The sequence below is a fragment of the Sturnira hondurensis genome, unplaced genomic scaffold (assembly GCF_014824575.4).
Source record: "Sturnira hondurensis isolate 20B ecotype Veracruz unplaced genomic scaffold, ASM1482457v3 Scaffold0020579, whole genome shotgun sequence".
Taxonomy (NCBI): Eukaryota; Metazoa; Chordata; class Mammalia; order Chiroptera; family Phyllostomidae; genus Sturnira; species Sturnira hondurensis.
The window spans coordinates 3,902,432-3,925,088 of NW_028093210.1; the positions used below are offsets into that span (position 1 = coordinate 3,902,432).

The window sequence follows — 22,657 nt, forward strand, 5'->3', positions numbered from 1 at the left end:
GACATCTTCATTAGTGCAATTAATCTCAGTGGCTGGGTAACAATCAATGGTGGTGACTGAGGCTGAGTCATTTTCCTAAGAAGATACCAGTTTCTCACCTGTTCCCCTGAGCAGGCCTTTGCGGGGGTGGGGCAACGCCTCCTGGGGCCACGCCCTCCCTGGTGCCTGACCCAGGTTCCTGCTTTGATCCTCAGAACAACCCACGGGTACTGTTATTGTCCCACTGCAGATGAAGAAACTGAGGCCAGGGAGGAGGGGGAACGTGTGCAGGGCCACAGTGTTAGGCAGTGTCTACGCTGATGACTGCTGCTACCCTGAATGGTTTTCTAGATCATCGATATTTTAAATGAGCAATTATTGCTGAATAAATTTTCACCCCCACCCAACTCCCTCTCATACCTCTGCCCTTCTTCCAGGCTCTGGGACTGGCCCTTCTCCATTACCAAACCCATGCAGGCAGGTGTTTGTTATTAAAGATGTGCTAGAAAGGACCTGTTTAACTCAACATCTACTCATTAGGCCCCAAGCCTAGGCAAGGCCTGGAGTGAGGGCTGCAGAAGGGCCCTCCTAAAAGATGACTGAGCCCTTACTGTCCAGGTTTATAGCCTCAGACACAGGATTCAGAAAAGTATCCCAATAACTGTAATTACAAAGATTCAAAACACCTCGGTCAGGGTATTTTTTTCCCTCACCAGCTCTGTCTTTTCAGGCCTTATATCCTAATTTTAATTGTGAAAATAGAGCTCAATCCACTAAAACACAAGAAAAGAGCACAAAGGAAACAAAGAGGAAGCATAATAAAAAGGAATTCAAAACAATATGTCCGGAGTGGGTCCAAACACATCAGTCATTACAGTGCCGTAAATGAGATACACTCACCTGTTAAAAGATAAAGACTTTCAGGTGAGAATATGAAACTAAAACAAAAGCCGGCTCTAGGCCATTTTATTTTATATGACGCACCTGAAATCAGATGATATGGGAAGACTGAGAATAAAAGACTAGAGGGAGACAGGCCGGGCAACCGCTACTGAAGGAGGAAGCACGGTGCACAGAACGCAGAGGACGGAGCAAGGCGATCGGTGTGAATACTGACTGGGCTGGCCAAGAGGCCCCTCATGTTTTCTCCTCACGATGGGTCTAGTGGCGCGTAGCTGTCTTTAACGTCATTTGAAACAATTCTATTAGATTGTGTTGTGACAGCTGTGACCTCAGCGTGCATTAAAAATAAACTTACCGAAATTGGTGAATTTTTGTGCGGCCATTTTAATATTGAAGATGGGAGAAAATATGCAACATTTTCAGTGCACTGTGTTTTATTATTTCCAGAAAGGTAGAAACATAACTGCAGTGCCAGAAAAGATGTGTGCGGCATATGAAGAAGGTGCTCTAGGTCATGTTTGGTCATAACTGACCAAACATGTCAAAAGTGGTTTGTAAAGGTTTTTAGTACTGTTGACATTTTGTCCAAAAAAATCCTTTGTTGTGGGGCTGTCTCATGCATTGGAAGATGTTTAGCAGCACCCTCGACCACTATCCACTAAAAGCCAGTAGCGGGAGATAGCTGACATACTCAAAATAGCCAAATCAATACTGGAAAAAACAAAATGCACTCCTTGGCCACCCCGGTATGTGGTTTACCCTGCTGGCTGCCCATCTGTAGACTGAAGTCTGGGCCCTACTGCAGAGGTCCTGACTCAGTTGGTCTTCAGCAGGGCCTGGCCATCGGTGTTTAAAGCTGCTCAGATGACTCTCTGTGCAGCCAGGGTGGGGATGAGAAAATGACCTCCAGCAACGTGTCGCCAGACTAGGGGAGCAGAGTGAGGAGGAGTCCTCGTCTCTACAGGAAGGAAGTCCTGTGAGAAAGCAGCGCACAGGAAACACCCAATAAATACAGATTGATTGGCCAATTGACTGATACTCTCCCTACAGAAACTTCCATGGTGATTGATTAGGCAGTAAATTCCTCCACACCCAGCTGCTAGAGCCGGGGAAGTAGATCCTCCCTTGAGACGGCTGTTGGTGTAGGAAACACAACTCTGTGTCCCAGCCTAGTCTCTGTCTGCCCGTGCCAGGCGTGTGCTTCTGGGCTCTTGTGACACACACAGAAACCCAAGCCACTTTTGGTGACACTAGGGCATGTCTTGAAGACGTTTGCAAGGTTTACATGGGGCTCAAGCTGATCTCGACACCCCTAGGTGTTAGGACAGCATTCTTGGCTCAAGACCACTGGACAAGGAGTAGCGGTCTCCGTTTATTAAGCACCTGCTACATGTTTGATGCTTTACACCCCTCATCTCCAGTCCTCTCCACAGCCCACAAGCCTCCAATTCACAGATTAGAAACAGACCTTCCACCACTGTTTAGTAAGCACCCACTACGTGCTCAGCACCATTCAGGGGGTTCGGAAGCGGCCACACAGCATGCAAAGTCCCTGCCTTCACGAGGCTTGTACACTCCAGTGACGAAGAGCAAAGTCCAGATAGGGGAAGGAATGTGGCCACGGCGCAGCTGACAAGGGGCCTGGAAGGCAGGTTCTTGGCTCCCACACCCAGGTTTTGCCTCCTCTGTCCTCCTTGCCTCCCCCCATCCTTGTCCATGGGCCTCGGGTCTTCCCTCGCTTCCATGGGGGTTTGGTTGCTCACTTTATAGTTGAGAAGAGCCAAGCTCTTTTTGTGGAGCAGCAGAACTGGAGCTCTCAACGTTCGTAGGGGCACAGACTCAGAATCTTCCTCAGCCTTCAGCGAGAATCCAAGTCCCCACACCCTGGCTGGAGAAAACCTTAAAAGGTATGAGTGTGCAATCTGAGCCCAGGCATCTGGAGCGACAAAGAATTCTGCACATGCCCTGGCTGGTGCGGCTCAGTGGATTGGGTGCCAGCCTGCAAACCAAAGGGTTGCCAGTTCAATTCCCAGTTGGGGCACATGCCTGGGTTGTGGGCCAGGTCCCTAGTGAGGGGTGCATGAGAAGCAACCACACATTGATGTTTCTCTGCCTTTAAAAAAGACGGATCCCTGCAGCTCTGCAGCCTTCCAGGGTCAGTAGGCAGCGTGTAGAGCTGCCGGCCACCACACTGGGTGTGCGTTTATGCCACAAGGCCTGACAAAATTCCTCTGCCCAGGAAAGAATGGACCAGCAGCCAGCTGGGACACCCCGCAGTGGCTTGCCTGCTCCCAGCTCAGAATGCCCAGGTCAGAGCTGCTGAGAGTCCCTGGGCAGGCTACTGAAACTCTGACCCTCACTGGGAAAAGAGAGACGAGGGTAGTATTACCTAAGAAAGGCAACAGTTATACTTTAGGGCAGTTGTATCAAGCTTGGACTCAACTTCAGAGACTCTTGTATATTTGCACCTTTCCAAGTTCCCCTCCTCACCCCCCAAATTTCCATTTTTCTCCCCATCCAAAACCTTCCTGCTTGCCCTCCATTCTTGCTCCCCATGCCTGGGGCACCCTACCATCTTGAAACCGCTTCCTCCCCTCCACCGCCCTCCCCCCACCCTTTCTCTTCCTACTGCCTGGCAGCTGAGACGAAGGGCACTGGGCTCCTCTCCTGGGTCTTGCCCGGGCTGCTCCCTCTGCCCACTCTCCTCGTCCATCCCACCCATTCCTATGAAAAGCTTGAAAACCCAATGACCTAACTCGAACACACACAAAGTCCTGAAAAGAATCCTACCACCACGATTCAGCTGACGTTCCCATGTTGCCAGATTTGCTTCAGATTTTGTTTAAAAAGAAGTAAAACGGTATTGTTCACTCTCCCTTGGCCCCCTCCTCAGGGACAGTGTGATTTTGGAGCTTCTGGTTGCTTCCTGAGCCTGTTTCACACTGTCAACACCTATCTGTGTCTGAGCCCAGACACAGTGTGTCGAACTGTGCTGTATGCATGCTTTAAAAAATGTACGCGAACATACTCTTCGCATCCCCACCAACTTGCTTTGGTCTGGCAGCACGCCTGCTCAGGTTTATGCACACAGATGCACATCTCGCTGTCCCGTGCGCCTCAGTGCTTTCTCTTCAGGCCCTAGATGCCCCCTCCTCCAGAAGCTCACCAGCCTGGCTCAGGGTCCCTTCATCTCCACTATCTTGGCTTCTCACCCTGCATTGTTGCTGTTTACTAAGCTCACAGAGGTGGCTGGATGGGGACAGGGGTCAGTAGGCACCGCTGCTCTGGCCCTCAAATTTCCGTCCGTCCACAGACAAAACCCCGCCCCACCTTGGTTGGAGTGTGTGCGGGAGTGGGGGTGTGTGCACTCATGAGTGCACTACAGTGTGTTTGTCCCTGTGAGATGTTTAAGGAGGGAGAGAATCTTAGCTCACCCTCATCCATTCACTCAGCACGTGGACCGCACCAGCTGGTCTCTGGGGGAGAAAGACATTCATCTCCATCTGGCCCCCACAGAGTCCAAAGGCTGCAGAGATGAGAGCCACAGAGGAGATGGCAAGACCACGGAGGAGGTGGGTCTGCCCCAGCAGAGAGGTTAGGGAGGGCTTCCCTGAGGAACAGCGGAGAACTGTGCGAGGGGAAGGAGAGTAAGCCTTAGGGAAGACGGGTGGGAAGAGCATTCCAGGCAGGGGACCAGTGTGGGCGAAGGCCTGGTGGCTGGATGAGGTGTGGAAAGGTGAGGGTGAACAGTCCGCATTCACGTTGTGCAGGGCAGCAGCTCCCCGGGCCTGAGAATAACGGGAGCCTGGGCAAGGGTTAAAGCAGCAGGGGACAGAATCAGATTTGCATCTTACAAAGAGCTCACTGGGTGCCCTGGGGAGAAGGGACTGCGATGGAAGCAGGCGCTGTGAAGAGACTACCACAGTGCCCAGGCAAGAGGGGCTGGCAGCCCAGTCGGGTCTGCTACCTCTGGAGGCAGGGAGAGGTCGGGGAAAGGGCAGGGCTCAACCTGCACCCAGCTGCAGCTTTCCTGGAGAGCGAAAGCCGCACCAGGGGCCTCCCTCCCGGGACTCAGGAGGCTGCACCACAGAAGACCAACCAAAAAGCCGAGAGAACAAAGACCAGGGGCCGTTTCCTTCTCCAGCTGCCTAGACAGGCCAGGACAGGTAGGCTGGAAGATGGCTGGTGGCCGTGGCAAGATGGGAATCCTGCGTCCTCCTCCCTTGACAAGGGACCTCGGAAACGCTTTGGAGGCTGGCTTCTCCCCAGCCCCCAGGACCCTCTTGCTGCCCCTGCAGGTTGTTGCCTAAGTGGTGTGAATTGAGCTAAGCCCCTCCCCCCAAACTCCCTGTCCCCAGATGATTTCCCCTGACAATGCCTGAAATGCCACCATTATAACGCAGCCATCCTTAGAGGTTCAGCCGGTTCTGTTCTGAATCTAATTTATCAGGCCTCATTCCCTCTGCCAAGAGAGGACTGGGCAAGTGAGGGCAAAGCCAGAGAGATGAGAGGAGCAAAGGGTTGCTGGGCTGGAGTTACTGAATACAAAAGTCAATGGCTGGCCCGGGGCAGTGCCTAGTTAGCTGCCACCAGCCCCAGGTCCTGGTGGAGAGACCGAGCTTTCTTACCCAGGGACCCCTGAACTCCAGGCATCAGCCATTGTGAGCTGTGAACCCCCGGGGTGAGTGCCTTTACTCCTGGCCTCAGTGTACCCTTCTGTGAAACAGGCTGTCATAGCCAAGGGCAGGCACAGTGGCAGAATGAGATGCTGTAACATCCACGGCCATGCCAGGCATCCAGTAGGTGCTGGAGAAATGGCTGGGCAGACCACTGCAGTCCACTCACCCATATGGTTGGATGGAGGCTTCGCAGACAGGGAAGGCCTCCCTGTCAAATTGTTCAGGCTTTCCAGCTGTCACTAATAAATGTGTGCTTGTGTATCTCTCCGTGTGTCTGCTTAAGGAAGGGGGTCTGTGTGAAAGAGTCCATGTGAACGTTTGGGCAGGTGGGTGGGAGTCAGCTGACTGACTCCATGCCCCATACAGGCTCCAGCCTCCATGGTTGGAAGGAGACCAGCTGCCTGGTCACCTCTGGGCTGAGCACAATCATTACCCTTAACAGTGGTATGTGATTGCTAATGTTGGCTGCTGTGGTTTGCTAAGCACTCACCGTGAGCCAGGCCTGGGACTGGGTCCATCACGCACATTTCACCTCTCCAGCTGAAGGGTTGCTATCATTGCTGCCATTTCACAGATGCAAAAGCTGAGACTCAGAGATGTTAAGCGACCTGCCTAAGGTCACACAGCTGAGGAGGGTCTTAAACTCACACCTGGCTATCAAATTCTGTGCTTTTAATCACCAAGAGGTGCAGGGTACCTCAGCTGGCTTCCAGGAGGGCACAGGCCCCTTTTGCCAGCCTAAGCCCTGCTTCCCGCAAAGGCTCCCCTCATTGGGACTGAGACGTTCTTGTAGCAACCTGCCCTGGCGAGGTCAGGAAAGCAGGCCAGGCAGGGCGCTTACTGTGACCCAGGTCTGATTGGAAGAATAAGATTAGTCCTATTTTACACATGAGAAACATGAGAAATCATTTTACACATGAGGTTCAACAAGGTCACATTTCTTTGCCAAAATCAAACAGGCAGAATTCAGTCTAACTCCAGAGCTGGATCTTAACCACTCCACTCCTTCCATGACAGGCTGGGCCCTTTCCCCAGAAGTCCTCCCTGATCTCTAAGGTGTCTGCTCTGACAGTGCTCACTTCAGACCAATCAGGGAGCGCCAGAGACTCTTGGCTAGAAACAGCCATCCAGCTTCACGTCTCGCTGGGGATCACCGTGCCTGCTGGGCTCCCACTGCCCCCAAAACCCAGTCCTGTAACCGTACTCGTAATTAAACAACTCCATGAAGTGTAGGGAGATTGTCAACGTTTCCTCCTCCACATCCCCCTCCCACCCCCAGGAATGGCAGTGCCTGGAACTGTGCAGTGCACACCCTGTCCAGTTCAGGCACACAGTAGGTGCCTTATCTGCATTTGCTCAATAGTTGTATTCATTATGGCTGCCATGGATCGAGGCCTCCTTTGATCCTTAATTCTTTCCTAAATTATTTTATTTAGTCCTCACGCTGACCATATCACCAGGAAGGTAGTATGCTTGTGCCCATTCTCTAGGTAAGAGCACAGAGGCACAGAGAGGCCAAGCAGCTCATCCCAGATTGCACAGCCAGGAAATAAGTAAGGGCTGGCCAGGTGGCACTCTTAGCCACAGAGCAGGAAGGTGGGAGCAGATTTCCTCCTGATCTTCCCTGCTGGGTTGGACACTGTCCTCGGTGACCTGCACCATCAAGCCTGGCCCTGTCATTAGCTCAGGTGTGACCAGCAGCGCCCACACCTGTCATTAGAACCGGGGTGCCATGAGCAGTGGCGTTGTTCACACCCTGTCCCAGCCCTCCCCAGTTTCAGCTGCCAGAAGGCTGACACACAGGGAGGTGCAGTTTTCTCCATGCAGGCACTCTGTGCACTGGTTCGCACTTGTGCAGCTCAGAGCTGTGACTGCCTGCGTGTGATGGTCACAACTCCTGGCTCCCGGGACCTCTCAGCTGGGGCGGTGATGCCAGCCCACTCACTGTCTGGGCACCTTCCGTGTGCCAGGAGCATTCTCTTTGTTGTCGCATTTGCTCCACCTTGTAACACCTCATAGGAGATATTAGCACCATTACCGCTTTGCAGACCAGGAAACAGGCTCTGAGAGATTCCCTGACTTGCTCACAGCAGATGTGGCAAAGCCAGGATCAGAAGCGAGGCACTCTGCCCCAGGGTCAAAGCTCCTACCCACCAGGCCATGCTGAATCTCACTGGTAAACCCACATGCCTCCACACAGTGGAGAAGAGCCCCAGAAACTCGGGTAAAAGAATCCCTTGGGGACCAGTGCCCCATGGCCTGTGACCACATCTCAGAGCAACAAGTACAGGGCTAAGCACTGGGTAACACTTAAAAGATTCTTGTTGAGTTAATGGGGCAAGAAGCTGTTCCCCACACCACGACCCAGTCCATGAACTTGACTCCATGTCGAGGAAGTAAGGGGCAGAGAGGTGCACCCAGCTGGTGAAACTACTTGGAGAAGCACCTGGCACCTACTTGGGGCTGTGACTGTGCAAGGCCATGGGAGCTCAAAGGAAGTCTTTCGCTCCATCCTGGGGAGATAGATAATCAGGAAGGCTTCCTGCTGAAGGACACTTCTAAACTGAGATCTGAGATCAATCAGATCAGTCAGCCAAGGGCAGAGGAGCATGGAGAGGGTGTCCTTGCCACCCCAGGCCCTCAGAGTCCCCCACAGCTATAAAGGATGGGAATCCTTTCTTCCTACCCCCTGCTGAAGAGGCCAAGTCCCTCTCAGCTTGTCAGGTCCAAGCCCAGGCCCTGGGGGACTGGAGGCAGGGCAAGGCCTGGCCCATCTCCTGGTGTGTGGGTGTGTGCATGTGTGAAGAACTGGAGGGGCCCTAGTCTTGATGGGGGTAGAACAGTACAATCCTCCATGGCTGGCACAGAGCATGCAATTGTGCAATGCCTGAGAGAGAACGGCTCAGGGACTGGACAGGACCACAGCTGAGTTGAGAGCCAGCTGGACTCAGCCACAGAGGAACAGTGTGCAGGGCCCTGCCCCATCTCTGGAATTGTGAAAGAGCAAGGAGGCCGGGGTTGGGGGAGCCTCAGACAGAAGGGGAAGAAATGCCTCTGAGCTTGAAACAGCCCAAAGGAGAGGTGGGGGCGGGGCTGCTAGGATGATGCGCAGTGGAGTTTCTGAAAGGGCTGTGCCCACACGTCTGCACCAGCACTTGTCAAGCAGGTCTGCCTGGGCTGGACCACACGGGCAGGGTGGGAGCCCCGGCCAGTCTCGCTACTTTCCTTCATCTGGGGCCTGGGAGGGAGTTGGGAGCTGCTAGGAACAAGGGGAGGTGGGGCGCAGGCTGAGTGCATCTGGGGGAGAATACCCAGGCAGGTGGGCTGTGCAATTCTGAGTGCTCCACCTGCCAGAAACCCCTTGTAGGAAGAAATTTAGTAAAGTGCTTCCTCCTAAAGTGTCCCCTCCCTAGAGAGGGGACAGGCAGACGTCGAAGTCCTGCCCCCTCCCTCATTCTTAGCATCTCCACGAGACTCCCTTAAACCGGTTATTAAGTGAATACATTAGGCTTATCAAAACGGACGTGGGCTGCCATCTCAACTCAAACACATCAAGACATGTCATTCCCTTTCCAAGCCGCCCTGGGAACGCCAGGCTCAGAGACGCCGCCAGTTTCGGGGCTAGTGGGGCGGGGGAAGGGGATGCGGCACGCCCCTGGCAAATCAGGCAGCCAGAAGGTCCCGACGCCGCCCAGACGACAACGCCAGCCCCAGCGCGGATTCCCGCTTGGCAGCTGACGGGGGCCAGGAACAGAGGGTGCTTCAGCCTGCGCCCCCCCGTCAAGCGACCCTACGCCCACCGGTTATTCTGGACGAGGCTCGAACGCAGGATGGCAGGTGCCGGGAAGTATTGCCGCAGGTGGCAGCCCCCACAACTAGTGAGCCTTCCCCACTTCTAGCGTCCCTAATGCCAGTAGCACCTGTGAGCTCTCCAAGAAGCGCGGGGGAACGCCCCCTCTCACACCTCAGCTCAATTTTCCCGCCCCCGTGCACTCCGAGACAGTGCTTCGTAGGTCGCCTGCGGCCCCCCTCCCCTGACCCCGGCCTTGGGTGTAGCGTCCTCAGGATACACCGCTCCCCACCTGGGCGGTGCTTCCTAGCCCGGGAGGACCCCTGGCGCAAGGACGACCCTGAGTTTCAGCTCAATACTTCCAGCTCAGTTCCCCACCATCTAGGCGCTAAGTCAGTGCTCTCTGAGCTCCTTTAGAATTCACTGTTGCCAGATACAGTGTTTTCCCTCGGGCGCCCGCAGTCCATCCTCATAGAGGCCGGGCTTCCCGGCTTTAGGCTGATCCTCCGGCCCCGCGTTCCAGCGTGAAGCACACTCCTGGCTCAGTTCCCCGCCCCCTGGGCCTCCCAGGACCGTGCTGCCTGGGCTCCCTGCAGCGTTCAGGGCCGGGCCCTTCACCCGCCACCCGCACCCCCGGCGGAGCTTCTCCACCTAGTGCGCCCCGCGGCGCGCAGGGTTCGCGGGGGCGTCTGCTAGCGGTGTGCGGACGCCTCCTCACCTTCGGGTCTGCACCGTGGGGCTGTATTTGCCTTTGTTTCTCTTCTTAAAGAGCGAGTTCATGGTGGCTCTCGGGGTGCGCTGGCAAGCAGCGGGTCGCGGCGCGGGACTGGGTACTGGGCGTCGGGGGTCCCTGCGCGCACCGAGGGGCGACAGTGGGCGCAGGTGAGCGAGCGACAGCGCGGGAGCCCGAGTGCCGAGAGTTTGAGGCGCTGGGTCAGTACTCGCAGGGGGCGGGGCGCCCGCGGGCCAAAGGCTCTCCCGGCCGCTCCCGGGAAGGTGGTGCTTACCTTCCCGGAGGCGGAGCTACCGGACGGGCGGGGTTTCCAGACTGTCCAGCAAGTGCCTTTGGCTGCGAGGGAGCCGGTGGGGTGCCCAGCACGGGTTGTGGGTGGGAACACGGGATTTTTTCCGGATACCCCCAGCCCCACCCCTGCCAATGGCTGGGTAGGCGGGCGGTGTCTTATAGGCCGATTTCCTGAGCACGCTCAGCCCCACCCTCACCCCCGAGTCTGGCGCGCCCCCCTGGCTAAGGGCCCTTGCCTAGCTCTCTGCTGCCTCTCTCGTTGGCTAACACCCAGGTGGACCCTCCAGCCAGGTGTGGCAGAAACCTGGACGGGTCTCTGTGCCCTGGATAGCTAGTGGATTACACTCGGGTGGGAGCAGCATCGATGGCAATTGAGAAAAGGGATCTGGAGTGCGCCTGCCAGAGCTCAGATCTTACAGCCACAAATGGTCAATTGCTTCCAGCCTCAGTTTCCTTACTTGTCAAACAATTGCTAATCACCCCCACCCCAAAAGGTTATGAAAAGATCCTTGTAGATAATTCACACAAAGCACTTAACACAGTGCCTGGCCCAAATGTGCAGGAAACTTCGCCATCATTATCATAGTGCCATTTAGGGAGGACAAAAAATCCTTTGAAACTTGATAACTCCAGGCCCTGGCAGGAGAGAACTACTTCATGGCCGGTCATAAAAGCTGCTGGATTCCGGTCCAGAAGAGCCACATTGCACAATTCTGCCAGCGTGTGCCTGCTTACACTGTGTGTGACGGAGAAGGCTGCATCTGGACAGACAGTAAACCCACTCTGGTGGTGACCCCGAAGGAGGCCTTGAAAGCTGGGAGCGAAGCTTTCCTTCCACTCTGGAGGGAAGTGGGGGCTCCACGCCTAGCTGGGAAGGAGGAGCTCAAAGTCTCTGAGGCAGATTCCAGAAAGCAACAAGATCAATTACAGCCAAAGGGCGAATAATAGGTCTTGGGTGAGAGCAATGAGGTCTGCAGGGGAAGGAGGCAGGGACCCACACTGGGCATCCACCCCACCTGTTTTGTGGTTTTTTTTTTTAATTGATAAAATAAGGTTGGTGGAAGTGGATTCCAAATGGCTTACCCTGGCCCAGACCCAGCAGCCTGTTTGAGAACATCTAGAATCCTTTGGGCCTTCTCTTGCTTCTGACACCAAAGGATTGTGGTTCCAGTGTTACAGAGACTCTAGAAAACCTTATTGTTTTTTATTAAAGACTTTATTTACTTTTAGAGAGAGGGGAAGGGAGGGAGAAAGAAAGGGAGAGAAATATCAATGTCCCCCAACCCCTACCTACAACTCAAGCATGTGCCCTAAGTGGGAATCAAACTGATGACCCTTTGGTTCACAGCCCACACTCAATCCACTGAGCTACGCCAGCCGGGGAGAAAAATCCTTATTCTTGAACTCATCTGTGGATGGACTTAAGGGAGTTTGTGAATCCCTCCCCACACTTACTTTCTTTACATTTTTTAAAAATCCCCCCCCCCCAAGGACACTTTTTGTTGTTTTTAGAGAAAAAAGGGAGAGACAGAGAGAGAGAGAGAAGAGAGAATGAGAGAGATGTAAGAGAGAAACATAGATTGGTTGCCTTCTCCTTCACACACTGACTGAGAATCGAATGTGCAAACTTTTCGGCTATGGGAAGATACTCCCCCCAACTGAGCCACACTGCCCAGGATCCCTTACCCTTGCTTTTAAAATGTGTGTCTGTATATGCATTTTTCTGGGGTGGGTCTGTCACTTTCAAAAGGTTCACTCATTCAATCACTAACAGATACTAACACCCTCCTGGCCTTGGCTGCCTGGTTCTGCTACATTGAGAAGAAAAGAGAAAAGGTGGAGGGGGTGCAGGGGGACCAGCAGAGGGCCTTTCTCTTGGGGGAGGTGAGAAGATACATACATACTAATAATTTTAAAAAATTGATGACCTTTAAATTAACTTTTTATTTTATTTATTTATTTATTTATTTTAAAGAGGAAATGCTTTTTTAAAATTCTTTCAAAAGATTTTATTCATTTATCTTAGAGGGAAAGGGAAGGAGAGAGAGAGAGAAATATCAATGTATGGTTGCCTCTCATGAGACCCCTGCTGGGAACCGGGAACTGGCTTGCAACCCAGGCATGTGCCCTGACTGGGAATCGAACCGCGATAGTGTGGTTCGCAGGCCCGCGCTCAATCCACTGAGCTGCACCAGCCAGGGCTAAATTAACTTTTTTAAAGGGTCTGGGAACCTAAAAAGGATAGAGGGTCCTGCAAGGTGCAATGATTCTGAAGGTGAGCATCAGGGTCCCCTTGGGTTTGTAAAAATGCAGATCCCAGGGCTTTGAACACTTGAGCTCCGGAAAGGGGGGTGTGGGGAGGGTTCCAGGAATCTGAATTTTTGGGAAGTCCCCCTGTAAGAAGCCAGGAACAAGGGGTCTTTTCTGCAGCCCCCCAGCAGCTCTCGTGGGGGACCCTGAACAGACCTGCCTCCAAATCTAACCCTGTCATTTCTTCTGTGAACTTGGCTCTGCCTGGATCCTCTCTCAGGTGCTTTCTCCCCACCCCCTGGTGAGGAGTTCCTCAGTGGGCAGCTAAGGGCTTGAGCAATAATTCCCTTTGTCCGGAAGTGAATTCCTTCCCCACTCACGTTAAGACAGGACCTGCAGGGTACCAAGGAACTCCCTTCCAGCCAGCCTGTGATGCCAGCAGGTGTCAGGGAGGAGGCTTCAGAACACAGGTGGGGGCCCGCCTGGGACCTGCAAATGCCTCAACTCTGCAGAGCTTGGCCACCCAGGACCCCCTGGTCACCCACAACCCAATTGGGTCACAGATGAGGCTTAGAAGGGAATCATGTGGGTCTCTCTGCTTTTGCCCATGTCACAGCTCTGCCTGGAAAACCTTTTTTTACTCCCCCACCCCATTACCTTTCACTGCAGGGGGCTCTCACGTGGGGCCGAGCATGCCTTAGGGGATGTTCAGGGCAGGCTGTGCTGGAGAGGAAGCCATCGGGTGGCCTTGGGAGGGGGTGGTTAAATAGTCCAGGGAGTGTTCACCTCAGGAAACATTCTATCCCTGGAAAAGGATGAAAAGCCAGAGGGGGTGAGGCTGAGACTCCTAGTCAGGGGCCAGGAGCAAAGTGCAAGGGAGAGGGTGAGGGCAAGGATGTGCACAGGAACTTCTGGAAGGATCCACAGCAACACAGCCATGAGTCACCTCCGGAGGGACTAGAGAGAAATCTGAATTTTCATTGGATACCCTTTTATAGTATTTGGATATTTATTTATTTTATTTATTATCCTCACCTGAGGACACTCCCAGTGATTTTAGACGGAGAGGAAGGGAGGGAGGGAGGAGAGAGAGAGACAGATTGAAACAGAGATCTGCCGCCTCCCATTTGGATACAGGCCCCGACTGGGGATCAGACCGGCAACTTTCTGTGCAGAGACCTCGCTCCAGTAAACTGAGCCACTCGGCCAGGGCTTGAAGTTTGTTTAAAAAAAATTTTCTGGTATGTGTTTGAATTGTTTTTTCAATTGTTTTTTTCCAGTTACTTTTTAAAAACTCATTAAAAAATGACCCAAGTCTCTCATTCCCTCTTCCCAGAGCTTTTCCTCTGTCCCCTGGCCTGTCCCCCAACGTCAAGCCCCACACACTCTGGCTCCAACTTCCTTCCTCGTCAGGAGAGGACTGACAGGCGCTGGTGGACGAGGGTCATGGAAGACGCGAAGTTGGGCGGGGAGGTGGGGGGGGAAGAGAACCGGCGCTGAGGAAGGTAGCCGCTGTACCGTCCAGTTGCCGAGGGTCTAGCAGCCGAGACAAAGACACAAACAAGTACAAAGCCCATCAGGATGCGTCTGGAAAGAAGGGCCTTGTCAGGCTCCAGAGACGGGGACGCGGGGGCAGCTTGGGGCGAACTGGGTTGGCGTCCTCGCTCAGTCCCTTTCAGCTCCGTGAACATGGGCAAGTCATTTTCCCTTTCTGAGCCTCCATTTTCCTCATGTGTGAAATGGGCACATCTGTATGTAGCATCTCCATCGCAGGGCGAGCTCCCAGGTATTAAGCACTTGGCATATGCCCTGGCAGTTAGAGAAGGCTCAGCAAATGGGGGTGGGGTGTGTCTGTAGCTGGAGGCTCCATGCTAGTGAGGCTGAGGGGTTCAAGCAATTACAAGAACGTCAAACTGTCTCCAAACTCTAGACTTCTTTCAACTTCCAAATCTCCTTTCCCCACACCCCCCGAGGAAAGTAAAAGTCCGCTGAGGGAAAGGGACCAGACTAGGGACCTTCAAGTAAACAGGCTTGTAGCTCAGAGGCTGAGTAATGGCTACAACATTGATGATATTGATGCCATTTCTCATTTATTGAGGGTGATTCTGTGACAAGCAACATGCCATACGCCTATCTTGCCTGAGCTGGTTGATTGTCACCAAGAACTGCCCCACCCCACACCAGGGTAGAGCCAACCAGCCCTCCCCAGCTGGGAGGAAGCTCTTATCTCATGTGCCAGGAAAGGAAGGGCACTGAGGTCCTAAGAGGTCTGTGCCCCAGGAGCTGGTTCCCAGGTCAGCCTGCGTAAGTGCTGAAGCTCTTTGACCCTCACTCACTGCACCCTCCCAGGCTCCTGCTGACTCAGCTGGGCCCCTCCCAGGAGCTTCAGAGAGAATTAGCAGGTTTAGGGAGGAATTTGAGTTGGGCCTCACCATCCCTCCTCCCTCATTCTCTAAAAGCTGGGCTATCAGTTGGTGTGGCTGTGTGTGTGCACGCACACGTGTGTACACACGTGTGCACACCGCTGGTCTCTGGGCAAGACGGATGGGGTGGGAGCTGTGTTCTGGCCCCATGCTTCCTCCTCTGGGCAGATGGGATTTGTTTGGTCCTCCTCTTATGCCAAGTGACTCATTCCTCTGCCGTGTGGGATGGGGGTTCTTCGGGGAGGGTGTTTGCTTTCCTGGCATGCTTGATGGTTGACCCCACGGAGATGGCACCTGCAGGGCCATCGGGTTCCCTGGCAACCAGGCTGTCCTCAGCCCCCGAACCCTGTTCCTCTCTGTAGCTGGGCCGGGCTGCTGGCTCCCAGGAGGCCACCACTTTCCTGAAGGCGCAGGAAACAGTGTCTTTGTTTGCTGTCATTGTTTCCCCAGCAGCTGGAGAGTTGCTCACTCACTCTCTGGCTTGGGGTGTTTCTGTGAACCAGTTTGAAACAAGAAGGGCAGCATTCCCCTAGCCCCAGAGAGAGGGGAGTGTGTAGTACAGAGCAGCCTGTTTCTGGCGAGAGCCTTCTCCTCCCAGGGCGTAGGCCCGGTCCACCCTCCTGGGGACAGCCATGCTCCATCTCCAACCGTACAGCATCGTCTGGATCTGAGGAGCATTTACAAATGCAGATCCCAGGGTCCTTCCTCTGAGATTATGGTAGGGTGGGTCTAGCCTGGGCCCAGAAATCTGCACATTAACAAACACCCCCAAACCCTGAGAAGCACATCTGTGAACTGGAAGAGATGCAGCACAAGTTCAGGCCTGGTTTGCAACCTCCTGGGGAAGAGCCCACAGGCTGTAGCTTGAAGCCAACCCGGGTGTAACTCCTGGCTCTGCCATGAATATAGCTGTGTGATCTTGGGTAGATGGCTTAACCTCTCTGAACCTTAGTTTTCCTATCTGTAAAATGGGGAAGAGCCAGTATACCTGGCATTGAGGGCCCTCTCGTTCCCTTTCTTTCGTGCCTACCAAAGGGACAGGAGGGGGCTGCCCTAGCTTCACCCTGTGTTCTGTAACACATATTTACTTTTGGAGCAGAACAATGCAAGGCATGGAAAATCATGCTTGCCCTCCAGCCAAGATGGGCTGACTCACACTCAGTCCTGGGGGCCTGGTGAGCCCTGACTGGAGCCAGAGGGGAGGCTGGGCCCTGGCAACAGGGACAGGAGGGGGTCCATGATGAATCACCATTCTGCTTGCCCCTGAGTCATTCCCCAAGAATGTGACGTGGGCTCACCCTCTGGGGGCACCCCTGCCAGACAGCCAGGCCCTGCTGCCCCAGCCCCAAGGGAGCCGCCGCTCCGATGACCCCTGGCCAGCTCCCCCTGGATACGCTCTGCACCGGACAGCTACGTCTGTTATCAAAATATTGAACCAGCTTCCCACCAGTGGCTAAATAACAGGTGCTTTGAGCCCCAGGTACCCTTGGCCACCCTGGGCCTTCTCCCAGGACCCAGCCCCAGTGGATTAACCCTCCGCTCAGCATGGGGCTTCTCCAGCCCTGCCTCGCCCACAGGCTGGCACCCACTGTGACCCAACCATACTACTCCGTCAATCTACCTTGCAGATCCAGGCCTCCCTGTGAACCCTGGACTGCTTTCCAGCACGACCCGTCCTACATCTCTGGACACCTCATTTCAAACTCATCCCTGGTCTCTCTGACCAGGCTGGGAGGGCTGCCTGGGGAAGAGGTCAGGCTGTCAGGGCGTAGAGTGGAGGGAGCTGGGTGGGGCCAGACCGGCTCTGCCAGGCCTGGGATCCCCGCAGGACCGGCTGCCCAGCCCCAAGCCTCCCGTCAGTCCTCCCCTCAATGCCTAAGCCTACTTCCCGCCCAAGCCTACTTCCTCGCACCCCGCCTGCCTCATAAGGCCCTGCCAGGGCTCACGTCCGCCCAGACCAGTGGGGCTGCATTTCTGGATCCAGTGTCCTGGATGGGACAGGCCCTGGGGACGGCCCAGGTCAGGAGGTCAGGACTCCATTTCTTCTTGAGCCTGGGGGCCTGAGTGATGAACAGACCAGGTCACAAGGGACAAAACACAGATCAAATCAGGTTTTAGCTTTAGGCCAACCTGGGTTTGAATTCTGGCTCTGCCGTACGTCCAACTGTGTGACCTTAGGGAGCTGGCTTAACCTCTCTGAAATTCAGTTTCTCCTTCTGTATAATGAAAAAGAGCCAAGAAGGTTAAATGCCAAGTCCCAGCTGTGTCAGCCTGGGGAAATGTCTTCGCCTCTCTGAACCACAGTTTCTCCATCTGCAAAAGGGGGACACTGGCACCTACCCCATGGGGCCTTGAAAGGACTCAGTGAAGTCAGAGGCACAATAAAGACTCCGAACACTTTTGCTGAACATTTCCCGTGTGCCAGGCCCTGTGCTGAGTGCTTGCCTTGGGGAATTGGTACTATGTTTATCAGCTGTACTGAGGTATGATGGGCGTACCATAAAGTACATGTATTTAAAGTGTGTCACCTGCCCTGGCCGGTGGGGCTCAGTTGGTTGGAGTGTTGTCCTATAAACCAAAAGGTCCTGGGTTCAATTCCTGATCGGAGCACATGCCTACATTGTGGGTTCTGTCTCAGGTCAAGGCGTGTTCCGGAGGCCACCGATCACTGTCTCTCTCACGTCAATGTTTCCCTTCCTCTGTCTCTCTCTCCCTCCCCTCCCCTCTCTCTAAAATCAACAAGTATGTCCTCAGGTGAGGATAAAATAAAAGAATACTAAAATAAAAATAAAGCGTACCATCTGATGAGTTTTGACAGAAGCACCCAACAATGAAACGGCCGCCACAGTGGAGATGAAGAAGGGGCCCTCTTCCTCCCCCTATTTTTTAGACATGGAAACTGAGGCTCCAAGACATTACGTGCCTGCTCAGGTCAGTCAGGAGAAGACTCAGGATTGAAGCCCTGCAGTCTGAGCCAGCGCCCTCGTCCCTTCCTTCACCACCGTTCAGCAGGGCGCCTGGCACAGGGCAAGTGCCCCATGTCGTTGTTCAACGAATGAAAGAGTAAAAACATAAACGAGAGGGTCAGTGTACAGTGGTGGCTGCAGGGAAGGTCCCAGGGGAGAACCAACCGAGGGTTACTAGGTCCTCAGTCAGAACTATGGTAGAAGAGAAAGTGTTCGTTCGTTCGTTCGTTCATTCATTCATTCAACATTTACTGAGCTCCCACTATGTGACGGACCCTGTGCTAGGCACTCAGGATGCAGGTCAGGCACAACAGACACAGGTTCCTGCTCTCAGAGAGCTTGCTGCAGAGGACCAGGACCAGGTGAGGGATAGGGGGACAGTGTATGTTTGAGGCTGCCTGTGGATAGAAGACGGCACCTGTCCTGTGTTCCCAGTGACAGAGCAGCCCAGGCAGGCAAAGCCATGGAGCAGGGGCCTGGGGACATGGTGAGGAAAGCCTCCATACACAAGGCTGAGGGTGGTTGGAGCCCCGGGGAGGAAGGAGGGGTGCCGGCTCCCTCCCCATCTCTCCTTCTGCATGTCACTGACATTTTTGTGGGAGTCAGGCTTCTTACCCACCCCAGGGGAGGGTCTCCCCCTCTTCTCCTCACCTTGTCCCACGCATTTGCTTATCCATTTATGAAACACCTAGTGTGTGCCTACCCCTGCGGTTACAGCAGCTAACAAGATACAGCTCTCATATCCCCGGTCTGGGATATGAGGGAAGGGGAGAGAAAAGCAAGCAGACAACCACATTTTTGAGATACGAAATAACCTAAGTGCCCATCAGTGGGGGAGTGGCTCATACTGATGAAACTGCTATAGTCTGGAAGGGTGGACAGGGGTCAGGAATGTGGTGAGCTTACAGTCTCACCAGGAAGGAAGCCTGGGTGTAGTAAGTGAAAAAGAGGAAGCGGGCCACCAGTGGGTGTTGCATTTTTCCCATTTGTGATTTACAGTAGAGCTGCCCTGGCTGGTGTGGCTCAGCGGACTGAGTGCTGGCCTACGAACCAAAGTGTCGCTGGTTCGATTCCCTATCAGGGCACATGCCTGGGTTTCGGGCCAGGTCCCCAGTAGGGGGCATGCAAGAGGCAACCACATGTTGATGTTTTTCTCCCTCTCTTCCTCCCTTCCCCTTTATCTAAAAATAAAATAAATAAAGTCTTTAAAAAAATAAAAATTTAAAAAAGAGCGGCCCTCCAAACTCACTGACTGCTCTCCTGCCTGCCTCCCTCAGTCTGGGTCCGCCTGGGTCTTTTGTCCACTTTATCTGCTGAGGTTGAACATTCCTGCCCATGACCTGGGTGGCTAAGCCCCCATGGGCTGCCCTCCCAGGCCACTTTCTGCTCAGGGGCTCAGGCTTAATCCCAGGCCTCCAGGACTGATGAGTCAACACAGGCCAGCTCTGAACAAACACCCCCTCCCCCTGGCCTGGGATCCCTCCTCCAACTCCACCCAGCCCGACCCATCCTGTTCCCCGGAAAGAACCCAACCTCCGCTGCTCTGGGTGACTCTAGAGCAGCCCCGTCCAGTGGGACTTCCTGCCCTGGTGGAAACAGCCCACATATATCTGGGAGGCACTGGCCACCTATGGCTACTGAGCACTTGAAATATGACTAATACAACTGATTTTTTAATTTCATTCTTTGTATTTGCTATTATTTATATAAATATATATTCATAATTAATTTAAATAGCCACATGTGGCTGGTTGCTATTGCACTGGAGGGTCCAGAGAGTCAGCCTGTGTCCATGCATGAAGGAAGAGTGGACATCCTGGGACCCTGGCCTCTGCCCCAGGTAGAGTCAGTCTGGGGGTCTGATTGAATAGCCTGGGCTTCAGGGACTGACTGGGGGGTCCCTTGGGGTCTGCTGTGTTGACGGGGCTGGCGCTGCGGCCACCCTTCCACCCACCTTGCCCCTGCCTCCAGCTTCACGGCAGGACCTTGACGTGACCTGACCCCTTACTGTTGGAGCGCCCAGCTCCAGCCCCTGTGCAGCCTCCGTCATTCGCCCAGACCTCTGACTGCTCACACACAGCCCTACCTCTCCTTCTGCCAGTTCCCATCTCTGCTCCCCACTCCAAGCAGCTTCTAGAGGACCTGACCTAGAATGGGGTTTGGTGTCAGCTGACACATCCAGTCTGCTGAAAGGCAATGGCGACACATCCCCCTTCCAACCAAGGGGACTCAGAGTCTACATCTGCCCTGGCCGGGTCTCCCCAATGTGCATGGGTGTGAAGACTTTGGTTTTGAAGTAACCGCCGACGGGCACTTGATCAGGGCCTGACAGGGAGCTTGAGGGCTGGGGAGGGTCATGGGAAAGGTCGCGGGGTTGGAGGCTAACCAGCCCAGGGTGCAGTGCAAGGTGGGTCCTTGCAGAGGGCTGATGGTGTAAGTCCTGACCCCCTGCAACCTGGGAATGTGACCTTATTTGGAAAAGATTCTTTGCAGATGTAATTTGGTTAAGGGTCTCAAGATGAGATCACCCTGGATTTAGGGTGGGCCCTGCAGCCAATGTCAGAAGTCCTTACAAAAGACAGGCAGGGGGAGATTTGAGGCGCAGAGACCTGTGGAGAAGAGGGTAAGGCCGGCTGCGCGGCCAGTGACTGAGGTAGAGACTGGAGCGGCATGAACTGAAGATGGAGAAGAGGCCACTGCCAAGGAATGACTGCAGCACTCGGTGATTATACTGAAAACCATGGCTTTGTACCCTGTGCAGAGTGGATGGTGTGGTGTGAGAATTACATTCAACACAGCAGAGTCACCGCTTGCCTACACCGCACCGTCTCACATGCCACCCTCCACAAGGTCCCGTGGGAGAGGCTCCCTCCCTCCAGGTTGGCACCACATACCCCCATTTAAAAAATTTCTCAGCGTAAATTTTTAGTGCTATCGTGGTAGGATATTCATAACGTAAAACGTATCGCTTCAAGTGCGCAGTTCAGCGGTGTCGAGCGCATGCGCAGCGTTGTGCAGCTGCCCCTACCGGAGGCTGGAAAAGGCCAGCAACCCCAGAAGGCGCTGACACCTGGGCTTCGGCCTAGCGAAACTGATTGCAGATTTCTGGCCTCCAGCACTGTTAGAGAATAAATTTTAGTTGTTTTTTTTAAGTCACTAAGTGTGTGGTAATTTGTTATGGCAGTCATAGGACGCTGATAAATGGGGCTTCCTTCTTCCCTGCCTCACAGGGGAACCCTGTCTCTGCCACCATCAAGGGGTTGAGGCAAGTCATGGAGAAGGTTGAGAGTGTAGGGTGCCAGGGGTGGGCGTCACTTCCACCTTCTGCCCCCTTCCCTCCCAGTCCCCTGGGAGTCAGTCTGCCCAGGCATGTGCACCCCGGACACCCCTTTTTATTTATCCAGAGGGTGAGAAGCATGCTGGCGGCTCCCCCAAAGGCAGAGATCCTTACACTCCCTGAGCCTGTGAGGCCTGCGCTAACTCCGAGTGGTTCGTGTGGGAACCAAGCTGAGCGAAAGGATGCCCAGCTGATGTGCAGAGTTAGAGAACCGGCTGTTGGCGTGGGAAAACCCACACATTTGGTGTCCAAAGCGAATAAAAACAGCTCAGCCATGAAAAGGCATGAAGTTCTGATACTTGCTACAACATGACTGAACCTTGAAAACACCGTGCACAGTGAAAGAAGCCAGACACAAACGGGCACACAGCGTGTCTTTCCATTTCTATGACAGGTCCAGAATAGGCAAATCCAAAGAGACGGGAAGCAGATTTGCGGTTGCCAGGGGCTGGGGGGAGAGGGTCAGTGGGGAGTGACTGCTAAGGGTGCCGGGTTGCTGTTTGTGGATGGGAACGCTCTGGGACTGATGGTGGTGATGACTGCGGTGCTCCATGAATGTACCGAAAACCCTGGACTTGCAGCCCACACAAGAGTGGACTGTGTGGTGTGAGATTGACATTCAATACAGCAGCCTTGTCACTTTGCTACACACCACGCCGCCTCACAGGCCACCCTCCACAAGGTCCCATGGGAGAGGGTCCCTCCCTCCAAACTGGCACCACTTACCCCTATTTTTGTATAATCGTGGTAAAAATATACATACATAAAACTTAACCACTTTAAGTGCACAGTTCAGTGGCATTAAGTACACTCACATTCTTGTGCAACCCTTACTATCATTCATCTCCACAACTTTTATCTCGCAAAACTGAAACTCCACACCCATTAAACACTAACTCCCCACTTCCCCTCTTCCTGTTCTGGCAATCACCATTCTACGTTCTGTCTCTGTGAATTTGACAACTCCAGGGACCCCATACGAATGAAACCATACAAATAACTGTCCTATTGTTTCTGGCTTCTTCCACTTAGTATGATGTCCTCAGAGTTCATCTGTGTTGTAGCATCTGTCAGAATTTCCTTCCTTTCTGCCCTGGCAGGGTGGCTCAGTTGGTTAGAGTGTCATCCTGATACACCAGGGTCGGGGGGTTCGAACTTCACTCAGGACACACACAAGAAGCAAGCAACGAATGCATAAGTAAGTGGAACAACAAATCGATGTTTCTCTCTCTCCTTTCCTCTCTCTCAAAATCAGTACATAAAGTTAAATTTTTTTCTTCCTTTTTAAGGCTGAATAATTTCCATT

At 53.7% G+C, this 22,657-nt stretch overlaps 1 protein-coding gene across 2 annotated transcripts in view; it reads right to left on the reverse strand.

Annotated features, from left to right (window-relative positions):
- PPL (periplakin) overlaps positions 1 to 10,303 on the reverse strand; it is a 46,292-nt gene extending 35,989 nt beyond the window's left edge. For both annotated transcript variants that reach the window (XM_037029910.1, XM_037029909.1), the window contains exon 1: positions 10,070 to 10,303. In XM_037029910.1, the coding sequence (XP_036885805.1) occupies positions 10,070 to 10,131 (62 nt within the window). In that variant the 5' untranslated portion in view covers positions 10,132 to 10,303. The remainder of the gene's footprint in view (positions 1 to 10,069) is intronic.
- Between the last annotated feature and the right edge of the window lie 12,354 nt (positions 10,304 to 22,657).